The sequence below is a fragment of the Lithobates pipiens genome, unplaced genomic scaffold (genome assembly GCF_037356315.1).
Source record: "Lithobates pipiens isolate NorthernLeopardFrog02 unplaced genomic scaffold, aLitPip1_a1.2 Scaffold_13, whole genome shotgun sequence".
Taxonomy (NCBI): Eukaryota; Metazoa; Chordata; class Amphibia; order Anura; family Ranidae; genus Lithobates; species Lithobates pipiens.
The window spans coordinates 437,279,040-437,297,903 of NW_027507718.1; the positions used below are offsets into that span (position 1 = coordinate 437,279,040).

The window sequence follows — 18,864 nt, forward strand, 5'->3', positions numbered from 1 at the left end:
GGACGTTTTGTCGAAGCTCCAGGCAGACGAAAAAAGCCGCTTGTGAGCGGTAAAAGAGGGCCCTTGCCTACGGCGTGGCTCCTTAGCTTTCCTAGCCTGTGGGAGTAGTGTACTCACCACCAATGGCATTTTTAATAATGTCATCCAACGAGGCTCCAAAGAGCCAGTCGCCAAGGAAAGGAAGGTCCGTCAGGCCTTTTTTGGATGCCTGGTCAGCAGACCAGCATTTTAGCCAAATCAGGCGCCTCAGTACCACAGCTGACACCGAAGCCCTGGATAACAGAGGGAGAGTATCCAGGGCCCGCATCACAGACTTTCTTAAGGCTTTCCACTAGTTGGTCTGCTAGTTCCACGCAGACAGCGGAGGCCTGTTGCTCTCCCAATTCGCGGTGCAAAAGTTTTGCCCACTCAGTCAGTGTCTGCGACACCAGTGCGGATGACAGTACAGGTCGCACGGCTGACCCCACAACCATAAACAAGCAACGAGCCACCGCCTCGGCCTTCCTGCCCATGGGATCCTTGAATGCAGGAGTCCCCTCAACCGGGATCGTGGTTACTTTATTTAACCTGGATACTGGGGGGTCCACGACCGGAGGAGCCGACCATTTCTTGAGAAGGCTTTCCTCAAAGGGGTAACACACCACCATGTATTTGGGGACTAAAAAGGTCAGTTGTGGGCGACCCCATTCCTTGTAAATTAACTTGTCAAAATAAGTCAGATACGGGAATACCTTAGGTGAACGTGCTGGCTTGTGGGACTCAAACGGGACCGGTACATCAGCAGATCGATCCGCTGGCTCCTGAATCTTCAGGGTATCACGCACAGCTGTGATAAGTGCTCCAACAAGCGCTTTGTCGCGCACGGACCCGGACGGGGACTCATCCTCACTGTCTGAATGGTCCTGGTCAGCGTCATCTGACAAGACAGAGCAGGGGGTCACCGGACTCAGCAGGACCCGAGTCTGCGTCAGAGCTCTCCCCAGAGGACGGGAGGGGGCAGGGGGCGCTTTTTAGCACCTTTGTTCCCATGCACCACCTCTATCTTGGCAACAAACGAATTGAGGACCGCCGTCAGGGTGTTCATAGGGACCGCGCAGTCCATAGGTGACCCGGTTGCAATTGCCTGGATTTCAGGGGAAGAAACACCAGTTTCTGAAGCCATGCTGACCCTACCCTGTCTGACACCTGAAGGGGACTTAGGACAGTGACATCCCAGAGCTCTGTGATGACAAAAGAGGAAGTTGAGGGCACAGGAGCTGCTGCTAGAGCACAAAAAATGTGGTCCGGCTTCAAGAAAATGGCTGCCAGTGTTCTGAATAGGGAATCACTGGGAAAATGGCTGCCTGAAGCCCAGAAGCATGCTGTCCCTTGCCCACACTGAAAATGTCCGTCAGCCAGCGACATGAGAGGCAGAAAGAAAACATGTGGCAGACACAGCACTGCACCAACACAGGGGCAAACCTCACAGGCACCCTCTGGGATTAAAGCACACAGGACGCAGGCACCCCAACACAGCCAAAACCCAGGTGAGAGCCCAGGGCACACACACACACACCGCTCAGTACATGTACAGCCCCCCCCCGTGAGAGGGGAAAGGAGGGGAGTTAGGGACAGGGGAGAGAAGAGAGGGGGTGAGGGGGCCCCCGAATTGACCTCCCAGGGAATGCCCAGCTGCTCAACCCTGCCGAGACAGGGAGAGCTGTACTTTACAGTCCTGAAGAGCTGGGAGACATTCCATTGTAGCCAACTCCTGATCAGTACAGGGAAGTCTACTGGCCCTGCATACTGTGACACAGACATCAGTAGCCCGGTCATATGTATGCCCCAGAGCATAAAAGCTCACCGACCACCTCTGGAGCTGAGGCATGTCATGGCCTGCCGAGCCGTAGCTGCGACCTGCACGCGCTCGATGGCCGGACTGGGGAGACTACAAGGATAAGTGAATCAGCCTGTCCCCCAGCCGGCTCTTGATAGAAGATCACAGGATCATTCATCTTGTGCAAAAAGCCAAGCTTCTGCATCAAAACAAACATGGACCTATGGGCCCGCGGGGTTCCTAGGTGTATATCCTTCACTAGGCAAAATAAAACTGAGGCTGCTAGGGCAGACTGTGGGGATTGTAGCCTAGGGACTACCCCCTGGGCGGAACTAAAAGTTCTGAAGGGTTGTATTACAACTTTGCCTAGTAATTCCCAGTGATAGGGCTAACAACCCATTTTGTTACAGAGAGGAGCTGTGTCGGTCGGTGAACATAAGAGAAAAATAGGCTAACTTTACTGGTTAGTATTTTTTTTTTTTTATTCATTAAAGTAATTTTTTTTTAAAATTGCATGTGGCTATTCCATTGAAAAATTGTTACAATGTTTATACTTAAGTTCAACTGATAAAGAATGTTTTGATTCTTGGCAGACTGCCCGGTTTCTCTTCCTTTCTTTTGAAGGCTGTGGCTTCAGAAGAGCAAAGAGAATTCTTTGCATAGAAAGAATTGTGAAACACTTTAGTCAAGATCGCGATAACTATTCTTGATGATTAATTGTGCAGCTCTAACACAGAGGTCTGCCAAAACTGGAACAGGATCTTACTGGGCCTGGTTTGCAAGAGAGCAAATACATAGTCACAGGTGACAAGTTAATGGAAACAGGATTGCTTGTGTGGCACGGTCAAAAGGGAAACTGAATCAGAGAAATGCACAGAATAATCTTTTCTGGGAATAGGCTATTTTTTTAAAGCTATTTTTTTTGCCCTGTGCAGTGGGGCTGTGCCTGCGCTGCACTGGTTCCCTACTCATTTTGTTCTAGGGAGTGGAAAGCTGAGATATACTTACCTGACCCGTCAATCCGCCTTGCACAGTACCCCCGGTTTTGAAAATGGACTGTTCCTGACATCAGCATGCTCCATAGACAGGAGCAGTCCACCGATGGACTGTGGGGGCGCGTGGTCTTCCAGAGGATACGTGGTTTAGGCAAGTATAAACTTTGTGCTCACCCCTAAAAACCAAGCAGCTGACCCATGCAGTGAGGGCAAAGCCCCACTTTATTTGAGGGTGGAGGATTGCCCGGAGCTGGACTTTAAAGTGGTTTTAAACCTCAGTCATGGAATCTGAACAAAGCACATATATCTGTAGCGTTTACTTATCTCTCTCCAAGTGTTATTTCATTCTGATACTCCATTCCTCTATTATCAGCATGAGTCGCTTCTGGGAAAATTTCCAGACACATTAAATAAAATTTGAGTTGGGAGGGAGCTCAGAATTGAGTTTGTCTATTCAGAACACCATCCTGTATGTGAAAGGGTGTGTTCTTTTTCCTCCAATCAGCTCTCACACTAACTGCAGTCTCTCCAACAGACCAAAACCACCCCCCCCCCTCCCCCGACAGATGAGGAAAGATTTTTTAACACAATCTGCCCTTTTGCAGAGGTATTGAGAGGATAAGACTGCAGATAAAGTAAAACCTACGTAGGATTATTTGTTTAATCTCTGTGTATCATCTGAGGCTGTTTACATCACTGGGTATATGAGGGTTTACAACCACTTTAAAAAAAGCCCACAGTAGGCACTTGTGTCTTCTATAAGGCAGAATGTTTACTTTGGAAAGTTGTAGAAGTCTAAAATTTTATAACAAACCTATACAAGTGCTCTCACAGAAATGGACACAGAATATCTGAAATTTTATGGCGCATGTGGTCATTCTAAATACAAAAGTTGCTTGTCCTTAAACCAACTGCGAAGATGAAGCAACATGAACTGTAAACCATTTTTTTTATTTTAAATTAACCTTCAAAGAACACAGTATTAACAGAAGCATCCTTCATACAAAGGAATAGGACACACTCATCTGTGGAAATAGAGCATTAACAAAATTTAATGTGTAAAATTGTCAAAAAATATATACACAAATAAACACAGTTACAGGATTAGACACAATGGTATAAAAATGTAACCTTTCTACGAAGGCTTAGAGGAGATAGAGTGCACCTTGAATCCAGATTAAAGATCTGGCTTATGTTATGCAAGACTAATGATGGCAAGCTTTTAACAACTGTTAGTCATTCTGTTCTATAGGTTGTGCTTTATGAAACAGCAAAAATCAAAGAAAGCATACAAAATAACACTCTTAAAATGGTTTGCATTTCACTTTTTTATTGAGACTGCCCAAATTGCAGAAAGTTTTCACTTGATGGAAATTTAACTGAGCAAATACTCATGAAAAAAAGTAATAAGGTTGCCGAACTCTATTTTATTGCTAAGAAACCAGGTGCACAGAACAACACAACCTTTGAGGACTGAAAACAAAGCTGGCTTCTTTACAAGACATACATATAAGAACCATAACAGCAGACTACCGATCCAAGAGAATCACTAAAATAGTAGCAATTTTATAGAAGGGGGGGGGGGGGGGAACGTAAAACATATTCCATTCTAAAAGGGTTACCCAGCAACCCCGACTAATAAATTTAAAGAGCCAGTCCCATTCAAACCATACAATTTATTTTCTAGTTGATGTTGAGTTGAATTTAAATACCCAGGAGTTTTTATTTTTCTTACGAACTTCGGTGACAAGAACGCAACGTCTCAGCACCCCCACATCTTGCTGAATTTGTCATACAATATACAAGGAAATTCAGGAAGAGCAGGACTAATTTGTAATGGTTGTGGTGGGCATGCACAGATGAGATCCTAATATAAATATAAGGCGCTAGTGGGTCATTCAACTCTCAAGCCACTAATACTTGAATTTAGACTTTGGTTGACTGACTCCTTAAATAAAGGACTACACCTCCCAACATTTTGCATGATGGCTGGAGAGAAATGAAAGCACTTGTTATACTTATCTCTTCAGCACCACAAGAAAAATCCCAGCTCAATCCATCCATTGCCACCCTACTTACTTTAACCTGATAGTTAAGTGTTGATCCACCTCACTGCAAGCAATAGGGGAGGGAGTTAATACAGGAACATCACAATGGTGGATCTTCAATTCAGGGCTTGGTAGGTATATAGAATTCCAAATAATGATGCCTTTATTACCGCCCCATCCAAAATTAAATTTCAGGTGCATTTCATACTTAAAGGGATCAGTCATGAAGATTCTTGCCTGGCTGAAAAGTCTATGATTTTAACAGCGCTCTTCAACACTTAAGTCACAAGCAAATTGCAACAAAGTCATACAAACTTTTCCTGTGCCAGGGTATAAACATGACTGACTACTCCCTGATGGCAATGGCTAGCCTCCTAAACAAACAGGTAAGAAACAAAATAAGAGTCCTTTTAAAGCATTAGGCGCGCTAGTGGTGCTTCACACTGGAGGTGCTCATTTGGTTAAAAAAAAAAAGAAAAGCCGCCATTTATAAAAAGGTACCTGCGACCACATTATAGCACAGGCAGCTACCATGTGTGCTAGGCATGCTCATTAGGAACTAGCGGAATGGCTAGTGTAAGTAGACAGGCTACATCCTTCCAGAATCAACCCTACTTGAAAGTCTCAATGAAAAAAAAATATCTGGCACATAAAGGTATTTTGATTTGTTCCACACATAACATAAGTCACACACACAAGTATTCAATTGAAACCTGCCATTTCTAACACGCATTTGCAAAATTATTTGGTATAACCTTTATCAAGCTAGCACAATACAACTGCTCATGTTAATACATCTGGATTCTGCGGCCCTATTTTAGGGAAACCAGCAGTAACAAATAAGATCCATGGCGCTGGTGTAAAATTGGCAAAAAACGTACACATGTAAATATCTGGCAGTTCAATAGCAAACAATTAGTAAAGGTTTTTAAAAGAAACGCGTATTATAAGTACGTTTAACACCTCAAGTCCAGCAGCAGCAGTGGAAACCATGGCAAGATAGAAATGTCTATCTGTTCAGCTAGTAGAAAAAAAATGTTGTTAGCTGCTAAGCATAAAAATTCACAGATTCAACACAGAAAACTCCACACGTGGATACAGTGCAGCAGACTAATGAGAGTTAAGTTGCCTGAACACACTTAACATGGATCACAAGCTATACTTCTCCAGACCGAGGACACAAACTATGGAAGACAGCGCTAGAGATACAGCATCATGAAAGTCTGTCAATAGGCACAACAATATACAATGCCTTGTAGTGTTTGGGTGAAAATATGGGTAAAGTTTTGCTGGTGATGCAATCAAAATGCGCTTGATATGTACAGTTAACATTGATCTTCTATGCTGGTCTATCCCTCCATTTGTCCACGTTTACACAATTTAAGTGTTGCAAAAAAAAAAAAAAGTATACCTTTGGTAATTGTAATACATATTGTCAATGAATTAAAGTACACAAGCAAATTGCAGAGTTGAATTTGGGCAGGTAACAGATACAAATCCCTCCCCACAAGGGTATGTCAATACTAAAACTCATTAACATTCTGGGTGCAGAAAGTCCTCAGACTCCAAAACATGAATTCTAGTAAACTATTCACATCAAGAGGAATTAAAAAAAAAAATAAAAAAAACAAGAAATAAGGCCACAATGGATTAATTTCTTGGTCACAGACAGATGAGGCAAAGCAGTGTTTCTAAAAGCATGAGAAGAAAACGCTTACATTTCTATACAAAGAGCATATAAAAATACAAGACAGTAGAAAAAGCAATATGATTTTTTTTTTTTTTTACTTCTGCCAGGAATATTTTCCCTTTTTTTTTTTTAATAGCAATAAACGTGTAGGGTAGTGTTTTGCCAGGCTATACATATATGAATGGAGGAGGAAGGGAGACTCAGAAGTTTATCAAAGGCTGAATTCACCCAATGCTGAGATTTGGGTAATTGCCAATATGCTGAATCACACACACTAGCTGCTTAGACTACCTTTGATTCCAGCGTAAAGTGTTCCCTGATGGGGTAAAGCGGTGCTCCACACAAAACGGGAAGCTCCACTTGTTTGCTGTCCCCCCCCCCCACATTTGGCACCTTTCGGGGGGAGGGGGAGCAGGTGCCTGTTTTTGACAGGTACTTGTCCCCACTTCCTCCTTCCACCGCCGCGCCATTTAAAAAGTGCAGTGAGCTTTGCGCATGCGCAGTAGGGAAGCCGCAAAGCTTCATTGCTGGTTTCCCTTACGATGAATGGTAGTGGTGGCAGCAGCACCCAAGAGCAGATTGAAATATCGGCTGGGGTGTCAAAATTGTGGGATCCCTGGACAGGTAAATGTCCTAATATTAAAAGTCAGCAGCTACAGTATATGTAGCTGCTGACTTTTCATTTTTGAAAGGGGGGGGGGGGGGGGGGTGGCTGGAGCTCCGCTTTAATTCTGCGACCTTCGCCAACCAGCCTCTCCTTAGTGGTATAAAGCACATGCATTTAACAGTAGCTATGGAGGGGCATGGAATCAGGAGGACCAAAAGAAAGATCTCATTACCAAAATCTTGAGAATTATACGCAGATTGTGGTGATGCAATTGAGAGAAATTAAAAACCGTTCTGGGTTAAATGTTGCTATGAACTGCACAGTAATACCAGTGATGTTAATGAAGGAAGCATTAGGTGTAAGGGATATTTTTGCTGGTTAATGTTATAAAGAAGCACACCTGGAAGGCACATGATGCTATGTAGTCTAGCAAAAGGTACAGGCTGAGTCATAAGAATGACCATTTAATTATGCTTCTTCTCAAATGATTTGGTCTTAACTGAAAAGGGAACAATAAGGTTAAAGCTACACACAAGTAGCAAACAATGCTGGCATTTATATATAAATGAAGTAGGCAACTAATTTCTTTCCAGCAAACAAAGGCTTGTAAAATACAAGAGAACCACAGGGTGTCCAAACATGCTCTATGGCAATGTGTACTCTTCAACTGCCCAGTGGGCAGCTAAAATGGGAACAAGATACAAAGAACAATATCAGACTTGGCACAAGATCAGTAAACCAGAATTAGTCTACAAATTCCAAACACTGACAGTTCAAAAAAAAAAAAAGTCTTGGTTCATTTTAGATTTAGGGTGACTACCATTTATACTTACCCCGAATCCCCTTATCATGAATATAGTCTAGCAGCCACCTGCCATTCCTTACTGCTCTATCTGCTGTGCTTTTTGGAATTTCAAAATAAGGGGACATGGTCCAAAAGCCATAGAATGAACAAAGAGTGGAGGTAATGGACAGAGGCGCTTAACTTCATGAGATCAACAAACAGGGGTAACAGGTGCAAGCATAACAATTTACACAGTGACCCAATCAACTTCAGCCCACACAAACAAGTGATTTTTTTTTCTTCACGATTTGACCTTAAGAAAATATTACTTGAAAACAAGACATAATACTTTGTAAGAAGAGACAGGTAACAGTTATGGGTCACTGAACTGAAATGCCAAACAGCTGCTCCAAACTGAATTGAAGCATATGGACCACACAGCTGTCTGGATTAAGATACTATATCATATGAAGTAAGGTCCACATATCTGAGTCCACCTTCAAGAAGTGTATTTTATCTTTTTTACTAACATTTTTAAGGGGAATTTTTTTTTTTATCCTGCAACTATATGATTCAAATGTTTTAATGTTTGTTAGGAGACAAAATCAAGTAGCAATAAATGTTGCATCCACCTGGGGATTATGTTTTGGACGATTAACCTATGAGGGGCCCGTAACATACATTACTACTTGAATACCTTGCATTGAATTACTTTAATTTTTATAGGCAAAACATTTGTGTAGACACAAATTAAATGGTACCAAGTTCTGACCAAACACAGTATGAGTGGATTTTAAGAGTTAATACCAGAAGATATGTAAATGTGTTATTCCTTAAGTGTTACATTTGCTACTGCTTAAAAAGCACTACTGAAACATTTTCCAGATGTTCTTAACAATTTGAAAAAGAGCTTAGTGATTCTGTTTGAAGCTGAATTGTTCTCTTGGGCACTTAAAAAAACTATTCCAGTGCCAAACTGCAGCTAAACTGAATATTTCCAAGGGAGTAATTCGCTACAGGCTGAATTTTTCACAAACCAATTCAGTTTTCGACCAAAGCAAGACCAGGCAGGCCTAGAGTGACAATGGCATTTAAAGACCCAATTATCAAGCAGACTTTGTTAAAAGACAGAGCAGAGTAAAAAGAACCACCTTAGTTTAAATTGGGGCCATTTCAGTGACTGGCAGGCTGCAGCCTTTGCAAGACAGAAACCATAAACCACAGAAAAAATTCTCACCAGCTAAATACTGAAATCTCACTTTTAAAAGAAGTTCAGTCAAACATGGTGTTAGAAATATGCAGGTGTGGGTATGCTGAAAACTATCTAGAGTTGGTGACTTACGACGCCATAGTTCAAAGGAACCGGCCGAGATTCAAACCATGTATGGGCAGGCTGAATGCACCCAAGCTGATTAGCAGAGTGGTTGTACCCAAGTTGATCAGATTTTACATGCAATTATTTCAAGCGGCTGTTATAACCCCTATAATCACTGTATTCTCCCAATGGGGACAGCTTCTCCAACTGGGAGAACATAATGGCTCGGCGGGAGAAATTTCCCGGTCAACACTTGTCTATGAGGTAGGAAAGGAATTCACTCTGTCTATGGCTGTTCACAAAATCAACAATGACCAAACAGAAGCACCAGTCGATTCTGCAGAGGTTGGTCATTACCTCTTGCTGGAAGCATAAGTCTACTTTTAGTGCAGTTAAGTTTTGTTTTTCATATCCTCCTTTTGCACTTTCAAAAAAAGACTCTAAGCCCTTCCCCATGTAGCCCATCTGGCACCATGTGTATTCTAGCAAAACGTTTCAGGGCATTACCTCCATAGGTGAGCTATTGTCTCCTTTCACTTCAATAGAAAATTAATCTACGGCAATATTTTAATTGCCACATATCAGTACCACTGTGAAGATATCAGTCAGAAGCTATGGTGGGCCAGGCATGCAGTACAGCAACGAACATACAAGGGTAACCTTAGACTAAAAGTGCTAGGAAAAGGGAGCAAAAAAGAATGAGGGATTGTTTCCTTTGAGGTTGTGTAGAACAGGATTCATGTTTCAACGGGGCCGAAATTGTAAATGTTCATCAAAGCTTTGCCAGTCCTATATAACTTTCTTTGCATAGTTGTTAAAACATTAACTCTACTGAACAGATCTGGGAATGCTTGAAAAGAAAAATCATACTGTAACATCTACCCCTCTCTGAAATGCTCTAGTGAATAACATGCATCAAGAAAAACCATACACAGCATCTATGGCAGAATGCAAGTAGCATGTAAGGTTAAATGGTGAGTACACTAAATACGAAGACACCTAGGCTGTCCGACTACTAACATTTTTGATCAATTTAATTGACGATTATGTAAAATCCTAAAAAAACAAAAAAAGACGTATTTATGAAAGATAAAATATAATTCTTAGTGGTGGATTCAGATAATGCTGACACAATTTTCAACGGCTGGTTGCTTTTCTGTTAGTTCCTTATATTCAGAGTCTACCTCTGAAATCAGCAACTGGCTGCCTCACAATTTACAGCCACTTCAATCCCAGCATAACCTGCCAAGCAATGGATAAGCAAGGCATAATCACATTTCTTAAAATCTGGAAGCCTAAGCCTGCCTAATGTACAAATAAAATAATCCTGCTGACCCACTAAATAAAGGTTAATGGGGTTTAGTGACACAAAGATGATGTGTCAGAGCTGCTGTGGTAACATATTAGAAATTAGAGATATGAACGCATGCATGAATAACAGGAGTACAACGTGTGAAGATTGGGAATAAGAATATTTTAAGTGCTTAAATTTAGTTAATGCCCATAACACTTTGGCATTGTGCAATACATATTAGGTAATTTCAGCAAAATGGCAATTTATGCAATACATCACCCAGCAAGTGGAACAGCAGGAGGCCTAAAATAAACCTTTCCTGAGCAAAAAGCATAGGTTGCCATTATGAACTTTCTTCTGAAAATACTAGTTGTTTGGATATTATAATGACCCATTGATCTAAACAGGTATGCAGATCAAAAAAGTCAGAGCAATAGCAGAACTCTACCTGCATTGTTGTTGTAGAAGTCAGAGGATTGGCATGACAGCCAGGCAACTAGCACTGACAGAACAAGTAGTCAGTAATGGCAGCCACACACGCCCCAATGTGATATCACAGGAATATGTGGCAGACAGATCCTCTGGAAGTGATCTCCATATACTACACACATAGACAATGTCTGACATGGATTCACAAAAGTGGATGGGAGGTTAAAGAATGACCACTAAAACTAAAATACATACTAACAAAAAAGGCCAACGATAACATTCCAAATATAAAAACACAAATCTATGTAAATCTGTTCTAGTATTGTTGGAAGTGAGAAGACATACAAGGCGTGCAAAAGGTATTAAAGCAGGTCTGACCTTAAAGCCAGGGGTGCAAAAATCTCAGGAGCTATATTGCCAATACCTAGATCATTACAATTAGTACATAATTGCGTTTCTATTGTAGCCAACAGAAGAGTAAATTCCATGGCTCAAATGTGTCTTGCTTCCAAGACTGCTCTGAAGACTTGCTTCCAAGGCTCCTGAATTATGCAATATTGCATTAGAAATATTCTGAATATTAAACATAACTTTTCATAGTGAACCAATGTGTATTTTAAGTTTAGTAGCCATTCAATGAGGATCTGCAATTTAGAAATGTGTGTGTTTGGTACAAATTGATTCATTTTATAGCTACTCCACAAAATAGCAGGCATGATCCTCAGCTAAGTATTTAGCCAAGGATGTGTATTTAAAAACAATTTAAGCATATATCCAGAAAAAAAAAAAAGCCCTGCATTCTTTTTCACTTTTGCCCTTATGTCTTAAATGGTGGAGCTAGTTATGCGACAACCTTAGAACTCTTCTCCCTGCATTGACAATTTTTGATACTTCAGAGGCAGACTCTAATTCTGCACTGCAAGTCTAGGCTGACATGGTGTGGTGTGCCTATGACAGCCTGGCCTCACAAAAAAACCCCAGGATTAAATGATGCTAGATGTCATTTCATCCAGAGAATGAACAGCACTGGACCACAGAGCAGTAAAACTGTGGGGACAGCATTAAATAGGAGGCAAGTACTGCAGTATTTATTTTTATTTTTTTAAACGCAGCTATTAAAATAAAAAATGTGGTTCTGCTTTTACATCTCAGTCAATCTTCCTTTATACCTTTATCATCCCTCAAAGTTAAGCCACAGTGTACACTCCGATACATTAGGATCTACTGGTCACCACATCCCTATATTATGTAAAGTCTGCAAATCCTTATTTAGGTGCCAAAAACATACTGCACACAAATTGTTACACAGCATATACACAAAAATGTTTGTTAAAAGATTGATGACCTAGTAATAGTCCTTATATCCCTAGAACAATGTACATAGGAAAAAAATGTCAAAGCGAAATGCCTTATAACATAGCTATATGGAACAAATAGAAAAAAATATTGGCACCTGAATAGGTACACAAACATAGGGTAACTAATTCCTGTGAACACGGATTGTATTTCTGCTCTGGAGGAAGGTGTCTGTTCATCCCTCTGTGATTCAAACTATACCTTTCACCAAGTTAGCTACTGGTGCAACAATCTGGTTACTTAAGCCTAGTACACATGGGCCGAATGTTGGGTGGCCTCTGCCGATTAGATAGTGGTCAACATACCGACCCGTGTGTACTGGAGTTGGTTCAGCCAAAGGGGCCTGATGGGAAAAAGATCTGCCAGTCAGCTCCTGATCAGCGTTCCCAGCCAATGGCTGAGGACGCTGACCGGAGTGTTCTGGCGTTAATGGAATAAGGGGATGATAAGAGAAGATTAGGAGAGGAGATTAAGAGAGGATTAAGCAGCCTTTTTACACAAAGCAGAGAATAAACCCCTTAGGTTCCAAGTGAGTATAACAAGCATGCTTTACTGCATATACACACCGATTTTACTGTTGTGGGTTTAGTAACACTTTAGGTATCAATATTGACCCTTGTTCTCCTAAAGTGATTAGTGAAACGCTTTGAGATTGATTGACCACCATGCATAGAAACTTTGCTACATAACATTTATTAGAAATAGGTAAAAGAAATGTTTCTGTTGGCAACATTATAGCCATCTTAGGTGGCGATGAGGCAATAAGCACTGACATGTTCTCCTAAGTTCAATGTTCTGGGGATACAAGGACTATTAGTTCATTTTTTTTTGTACTTGTATATAATGCTATGTATTGATGATTACAATGTATTTTATGTAACAAATTGTTTGCCATTCATTTTCGGCATCTAAAAAGTCTCTCGTCCGGGTAAAGGATGGTTTGTAACAAAAACTCCAACCCCTACCAGATTAGTTCCTTTAGGGTTTGGTCACGTTTATGTGCAATGATGTGCGTTAGATTAAGTTAGCCCATTCACAATGAATGAGCCCTTAAAGTGGTTCTAAAACCTTAAGGTTTTTTACCCAAATACATTCTATGCATTAAGGTAAAAAAAAACTTGTGTCAGACTCACCCCTTTATACTTACCCGAACCCCATCACAATCTAGTGCTGTGCATGAGTGCTGCGGCTCTCCTGGCTTTGTCCCTCCTCCCTGGGCAGATTGATAGGTGTCAAACTCCGGTGATGGATGTAGCAGGGGGTGGGACAGAGTCCCACTGTCTGTCAATGGATGCAGCAGTGGGGCTCGGGAGCCCCTGTGGAAATTGGATTCTTATTGGGGGCACCAGCAAGAGTCAGAAGGGTTAGCAGGGGATCAGAGGAGAGGAGGGTTGAGCAGCTCTGTGCAATTTTATTGCACAGAGCAGGAAAGTTTAGACAAGTGTGTGATAAAAAAAAAAAAAAAAAAGAACCCAACTTCCTTTACAATCACTTCAATGCACAAGAAAAGGCATGCACACTATATTTGGCAATGCAGTGCATCACAATGCACACAATATTTACATCTGTGTGCTGTGCTACAGCGCATGGGTGTTTGTTATTATGGTAAATGCACTTTGGGGTGCCATTATAAGTGAGAGGCAACACAATGCAATGCAAAAACACAGCATGCACTGAAAATCATCCAGCTGTTTTCCTGGTCCCAATTTCTTTCAATTTAAAAAGGCAATGTGTCATTAAGCCAAACAGATTTCTAGTGGTAGCTGCCACTGTCCGATTTGCAAACCTGCATACCATTTACAAGGGAGTCAATTCGTTTGCAGTAATGTCAAACAGGTACTTCTTTGTTCTACACACAAAATGCAGCTTGTATTCAGAAAGGTATTTAGCTTGATGAGAGATTCACTTTGAGGTTTATAGTAGGGATGGCTTTGCTAGAGGGATAAAAAGTTTATTGAAGACTGATGCAGAACAGATTAATGAAGGAGAAGTGTCCTGTAGGCAAGACTCATCGAAAGACAACCTTTTAGCTAAAGTGGCAATAGCTCTGAAGCAAACAATTTATAATTTAAAATTCTATTAAAAAAAAAAAAAAAAAACAGTGAAAGATCCTCAAAAAGGTTTGATTCTTAATTAAACAGAATAGGTAGCTTTAAAATAAGCGTACCACTTGAAAAGTACCTGTTGTCTACATCGACATAAACCAGTAATATCACAGGAGTATGATCATTGGCTTAATCCAATATATTCTGCCTTTTGGTTCATGAGGCAGGTACACTTTAATCAGTGTAAAACAATATAAGGTATCTAGATGAAGACCAGTGCCAAAAAGGCATAAAAAAAAAAAAAAAAAAAACAGCAACATAAGCCATAGCGGACAAGTCAAATAAGAAAAAAAAATGTAATGAGACACTTAACTTACATGTAATAGAAGATATGTACAAATTTTAAAAAACCTGAACCTCAAACATAAAAATGATGCCATTTTTGTTTTTTTACTTAAACAGAATTAAATAAAATATTCATATTTGATGCACGGAGTTGCAGGATATGAAAATGATTGTTTAAATGCCATGTATATTTTGCAAGGTTTTTTTTTTTTTTTTTTTTGGGTTACGTTAGGACCATAAATAGTCTCTATAAATACATTAGCTTCTTCATTGAAGAGAACAGCTATGGTCTCTTGTCGATGAAGAGGCTACAGGTAAGAAAACATATACATATATATTTACATACAACAGTGACGACTAACAGTGGGTCTTCAGTTGGTATCGGAAACACTAAATCCATTTGCTCTTGTCCAAATCACAGATGTCAGTAGTGGTTTAAAGAACACCAACCAAAACATTTCATTTAGTGGGGAGTGCGATTATGGCATCTGATGTGTGAAGTTAAACTATAAAGCTTTATTGTGAAACTCTGCAAACATAGTATTCCTCCATCAACCCCAACCCATTGTCTACATCTAGGTTGTACTAACAAGTGCTCTTGATAGGATTGGTTGTAAGTTAATTAAACATGTAGCCAAAGCCATGGGCATTCAAATATTTCTATATCCATAAATAAGCAGTAAATTAGCTTTAAAACAAGCCATCATGGGCCGCTGTAGCTGAAGAAAGTCACCCTTGAAGTTCATGATATAAATCTTAAGCCAGGTACAGTAAATACCGGGCCCACATTAGTCTTGTGTGTACAGGTCCTTGTTTGACAGAAGCCGATCTCACGACCAGCTTCTGTCGAACTAGCATGTTAGAAAACCAGCAGCCGATCAGCATCTGAGCAGCGCTCCCAGCCAATGAGTGCTTACCAGTGTGTTCTGACACGGGGGTCCCCTTGTCAGAACACAATAGCTCAGCAACGAGATCACTGTACTATCACATGTTTTGTACAGTACCACCTCAATTATTTTGCGCAACCTGCTGGGTTGAATGGAAAAAGACTAAGGACCTGTAAACACTTCCTTCAAAACATGGCATTGGACACAGTTTTTTAAAACGCTCTGAATGCATATTTAGCTTACAGTCCTGTTCACACGTTTTGTTTGCTCTGCTTCAAAAATTATACCCCATGTTGCTTTAGTGTTGCTTTAATGTGTGTTCAAAGCCTCCATAGAAGTCTATGGCAAAGCTTGAAGCACCTGAAGTGTTTGAGAGGCTTCAAAAGCTTTAGCTTTGGCTATGAAGGTATTGCAGGAAAGAGATATCAACACACACACAGGGCATCTGCCAAGTTTCAAAAAAGCACCACCAAAGCATCAAAAACACATCAAAAAGCATGTTGAAGTGTAACAAGCCCTTACCATGTGTACCAGGCTTTAGCTCATCTCCCCTTGTATCCACTTGCCAACAACAGCGATTTAACAGTGTGCCAGCCTTCTAATGTAAACCAGCAGCAGGTGTTCACTCTAAGATTATCCTACATATATAGCAACCCAATTTCTCAGTATTTGTTGTGAACTGTAAAATGAATTGTTCCACAGTGCCTGCAGCTAGATGCTAGTGATAGCTTGTTATTTTTAAAGCTTACTTTTATATTGGTAGGAATTGTTTGAATTTTGGACATGAGTATTGCACTGTGGCAAATATTTTACAGTACTATTTTAGAGACTTTACACATCAGTGGCCCTGATCACTCGCCACACAAAATAACGTTGATTTGGGAGGAGTTCTCTTAATACCAGCTGAAGGGTCACAGGATCACTGCTCCTCAACTACACTTAACAAAAACTGGGTATACTAGACAATGACTTAATAGAGAGCACTATCCACATATACAGTTTGTATTGCAGGCAAGGTAGAGGCATTTTTTTAAAGCTTTTGCACAGACTTCATATAATCAAAAAAAAAAAAAAAGTTGGCCTTTACAAGGTTTGACATGCTGAAATAAAAACAAAATCAGTTTATGTATAAAAAAAAGAAAAGTTCTCTTAAAAAAATTCCAGCCATTGACCAAAAATATATATATATATCATTTTTTGTAACTGGAAGAGTATGATTAAAATACACCAGTATGATCAGGTTGGAGCCCGATCATACCTTAGGAAAAACAAATATTTGGTAACAAAAGTGTACTATATGCCGTGATATAAAAAGGTATGGTGAAAATGTACCTTTTACTAAAGCTTATACAAGGCTGTTGGTCCATAAAATCTGTGTTACGCTCATGCAGTCTAGTTTGCTGAAGGTTTTCACCCCCAAAAACCACATTTTCTATTTGTGCCCATATTTTTTCTTAAAAAAATATGGCTAAAACAGATATACAGTGGTGGTGTTAGACCTATTTTATATGTTTTTATTCCAGGTCATGATCGTGGCTTAAAATTTTGCTCGGCACTTGCAGTTCAAAAAGGTTCAGGTGATACGAACGAACGATTATGGAGAAAGATTTTTTTCCCCCCATAAAAGCACAAAAGAAAAACCTAAAAAGAAAACAGCCAAAAAAAAAATAAAAAAATTAATTATACATGTCCTTTCATGTAAAAACTAAAAGTCAGCTGAAGTCCAGATACAAAAGTTTGTGGTTAGGACACTACTGCTGCAGTGGATGATGTGACATTGCTGGAATTTGTGCTGACGTTTGTGTAACTTCCCTCGCTGTTCGTGCTGGAATCGTTTGAGGCCAGGAGGCTAGAGTTGGCTCGCAGAATGGCACCTGCTGCGCTACAATGTGGCCGAGGACCAGGCTCTGGGGTGTAGGTGAAGGTAAGGCTGGTGGAATAGATGATGCCATCGTTCCGAACCAATGTAACTGGCACTTGCACTGGCTGGCGTACCCATCTCCAGCCCTCTCGGAAAGCGGAAATGTCAGGGACAACGCATAACATGCTTTCTGCACACCTGGGTGGAAAAGTCATAAATTGATGCATGTTTAGAATAATGAAGACGGAAGCTTCAGAGCAAAACATTTATACAAATAGAAAAATACTTAAAGGCAGAAACAGGCACATGACTGTGTATATGTTAATGTAAAAGATTTGCTTTATTAAACAAAAAAGGAAAGGGGTAACAAATTATGAAAATTCTATATCAAGCTTCGGCAACTTGCAGCCTCCAGCTGCTGTGGAAGCATAATTATCAAGCACATAGCTAGAGACCTGCAAGTTGCACTTGCCTGTGACACATTAGAAGCAAAACAAAAAGGAGACAGGTAAAACAGAAGTATACCTAAAATTATATAAATACCTGTACATGGTTTCTGCCTCCACATCCCCAAACCAAACACGCAAATTTGGAGTGAAGTTCTGCCCTGTAAGTTCCAACATTGCTACATCTCCACCACCATTCAGCTATAAGGGAAAAAATAAATATTTTCTCAACACATACTCTCCCATCCCTAATGTCTGCCTTATAGTGTGCAGGTTATATTTCAAACTGAAACTTTTTTAGAGCTAGAGAAGAACAAACAAGCCACTTCACAGTCAGAAAAGAAAGTGGATGCTGTGACCAGAGATTTCCTTTAAGTCTGACAGGGTTAGGACCAGCAGGCGCAATACCAAGATTTCTGTATTGACAGGTTCCTTTTAAATATTATTCTGTAAAACCCATTTGGGCCCCTTCATGCCAATGTGCATGTAGTAACACACATTTTCACAACTGCTTATGAAAATGTGCATTTAAACGCATGTTAATTTGTGATTTAGGTTATTCTAAAGCCCCTTTCATATTGGCACCTTCTGCCAGCGAATATGCCTGGTCTGTAGAGCAGAGTGGACCCAGACCCAGCCCCCGCCTGCTCTCCTCTATAGGAGGTTGGATGGAAACAGACCATTTGTCCGTTAACATCCAACTGTCATCTGATCAGTTTGTTTTTAGCAGATAGGATCAGATGTTGGCTGGTGTCAACGCATGTCATTTGACACTTGCCGCCATATAGAGGGAAATGGATGGTCCAAATGGGTTTCACTAAAAAAAAAAAAAAACAAAACTGACAAGCGGAACCAAAATCGGTCCTCCCATGTAAAGGGAATCCTAAGATAAATAGTATTTAAAAATATAGAGATTTACCATTAAGCAAACACTGTACAAATCACC

At 40.5% G+C, this 18,864-nt stretch overlaps 1 protein-coding gene across 1 annotated transcript in view; it reads right to left on the minus strand.

The window, feature by feature from the left end:
- Positions 1-3,746: 3,746 nt before the first annotated feature.
- The window catches only part of RBPJ (recombination signal binding protein for immunoglobulin kappa J region), a 166,751-nt gene continuing 151,633 nt past the window's right edge, over positions 3,747-18,864 (minus strand). The window contains exons 10-11 of the mRNA XM_077477679.1: positions 18,016-18,119; positions 3,747-17,670 (exon numbers count right to left, since the gene is read on the minus strand). Of these exons, the coding sequence (XP_077333805.1) occupies positions 17,355-17,670; positions 18,016-18,119 (420 nt within the window). The 3' untranslated portion in view covers positions 3,747-17,354. The remainder of the gene's footprint in view (positions 17,671-18,015; positions 18,120-18,864) is intronic.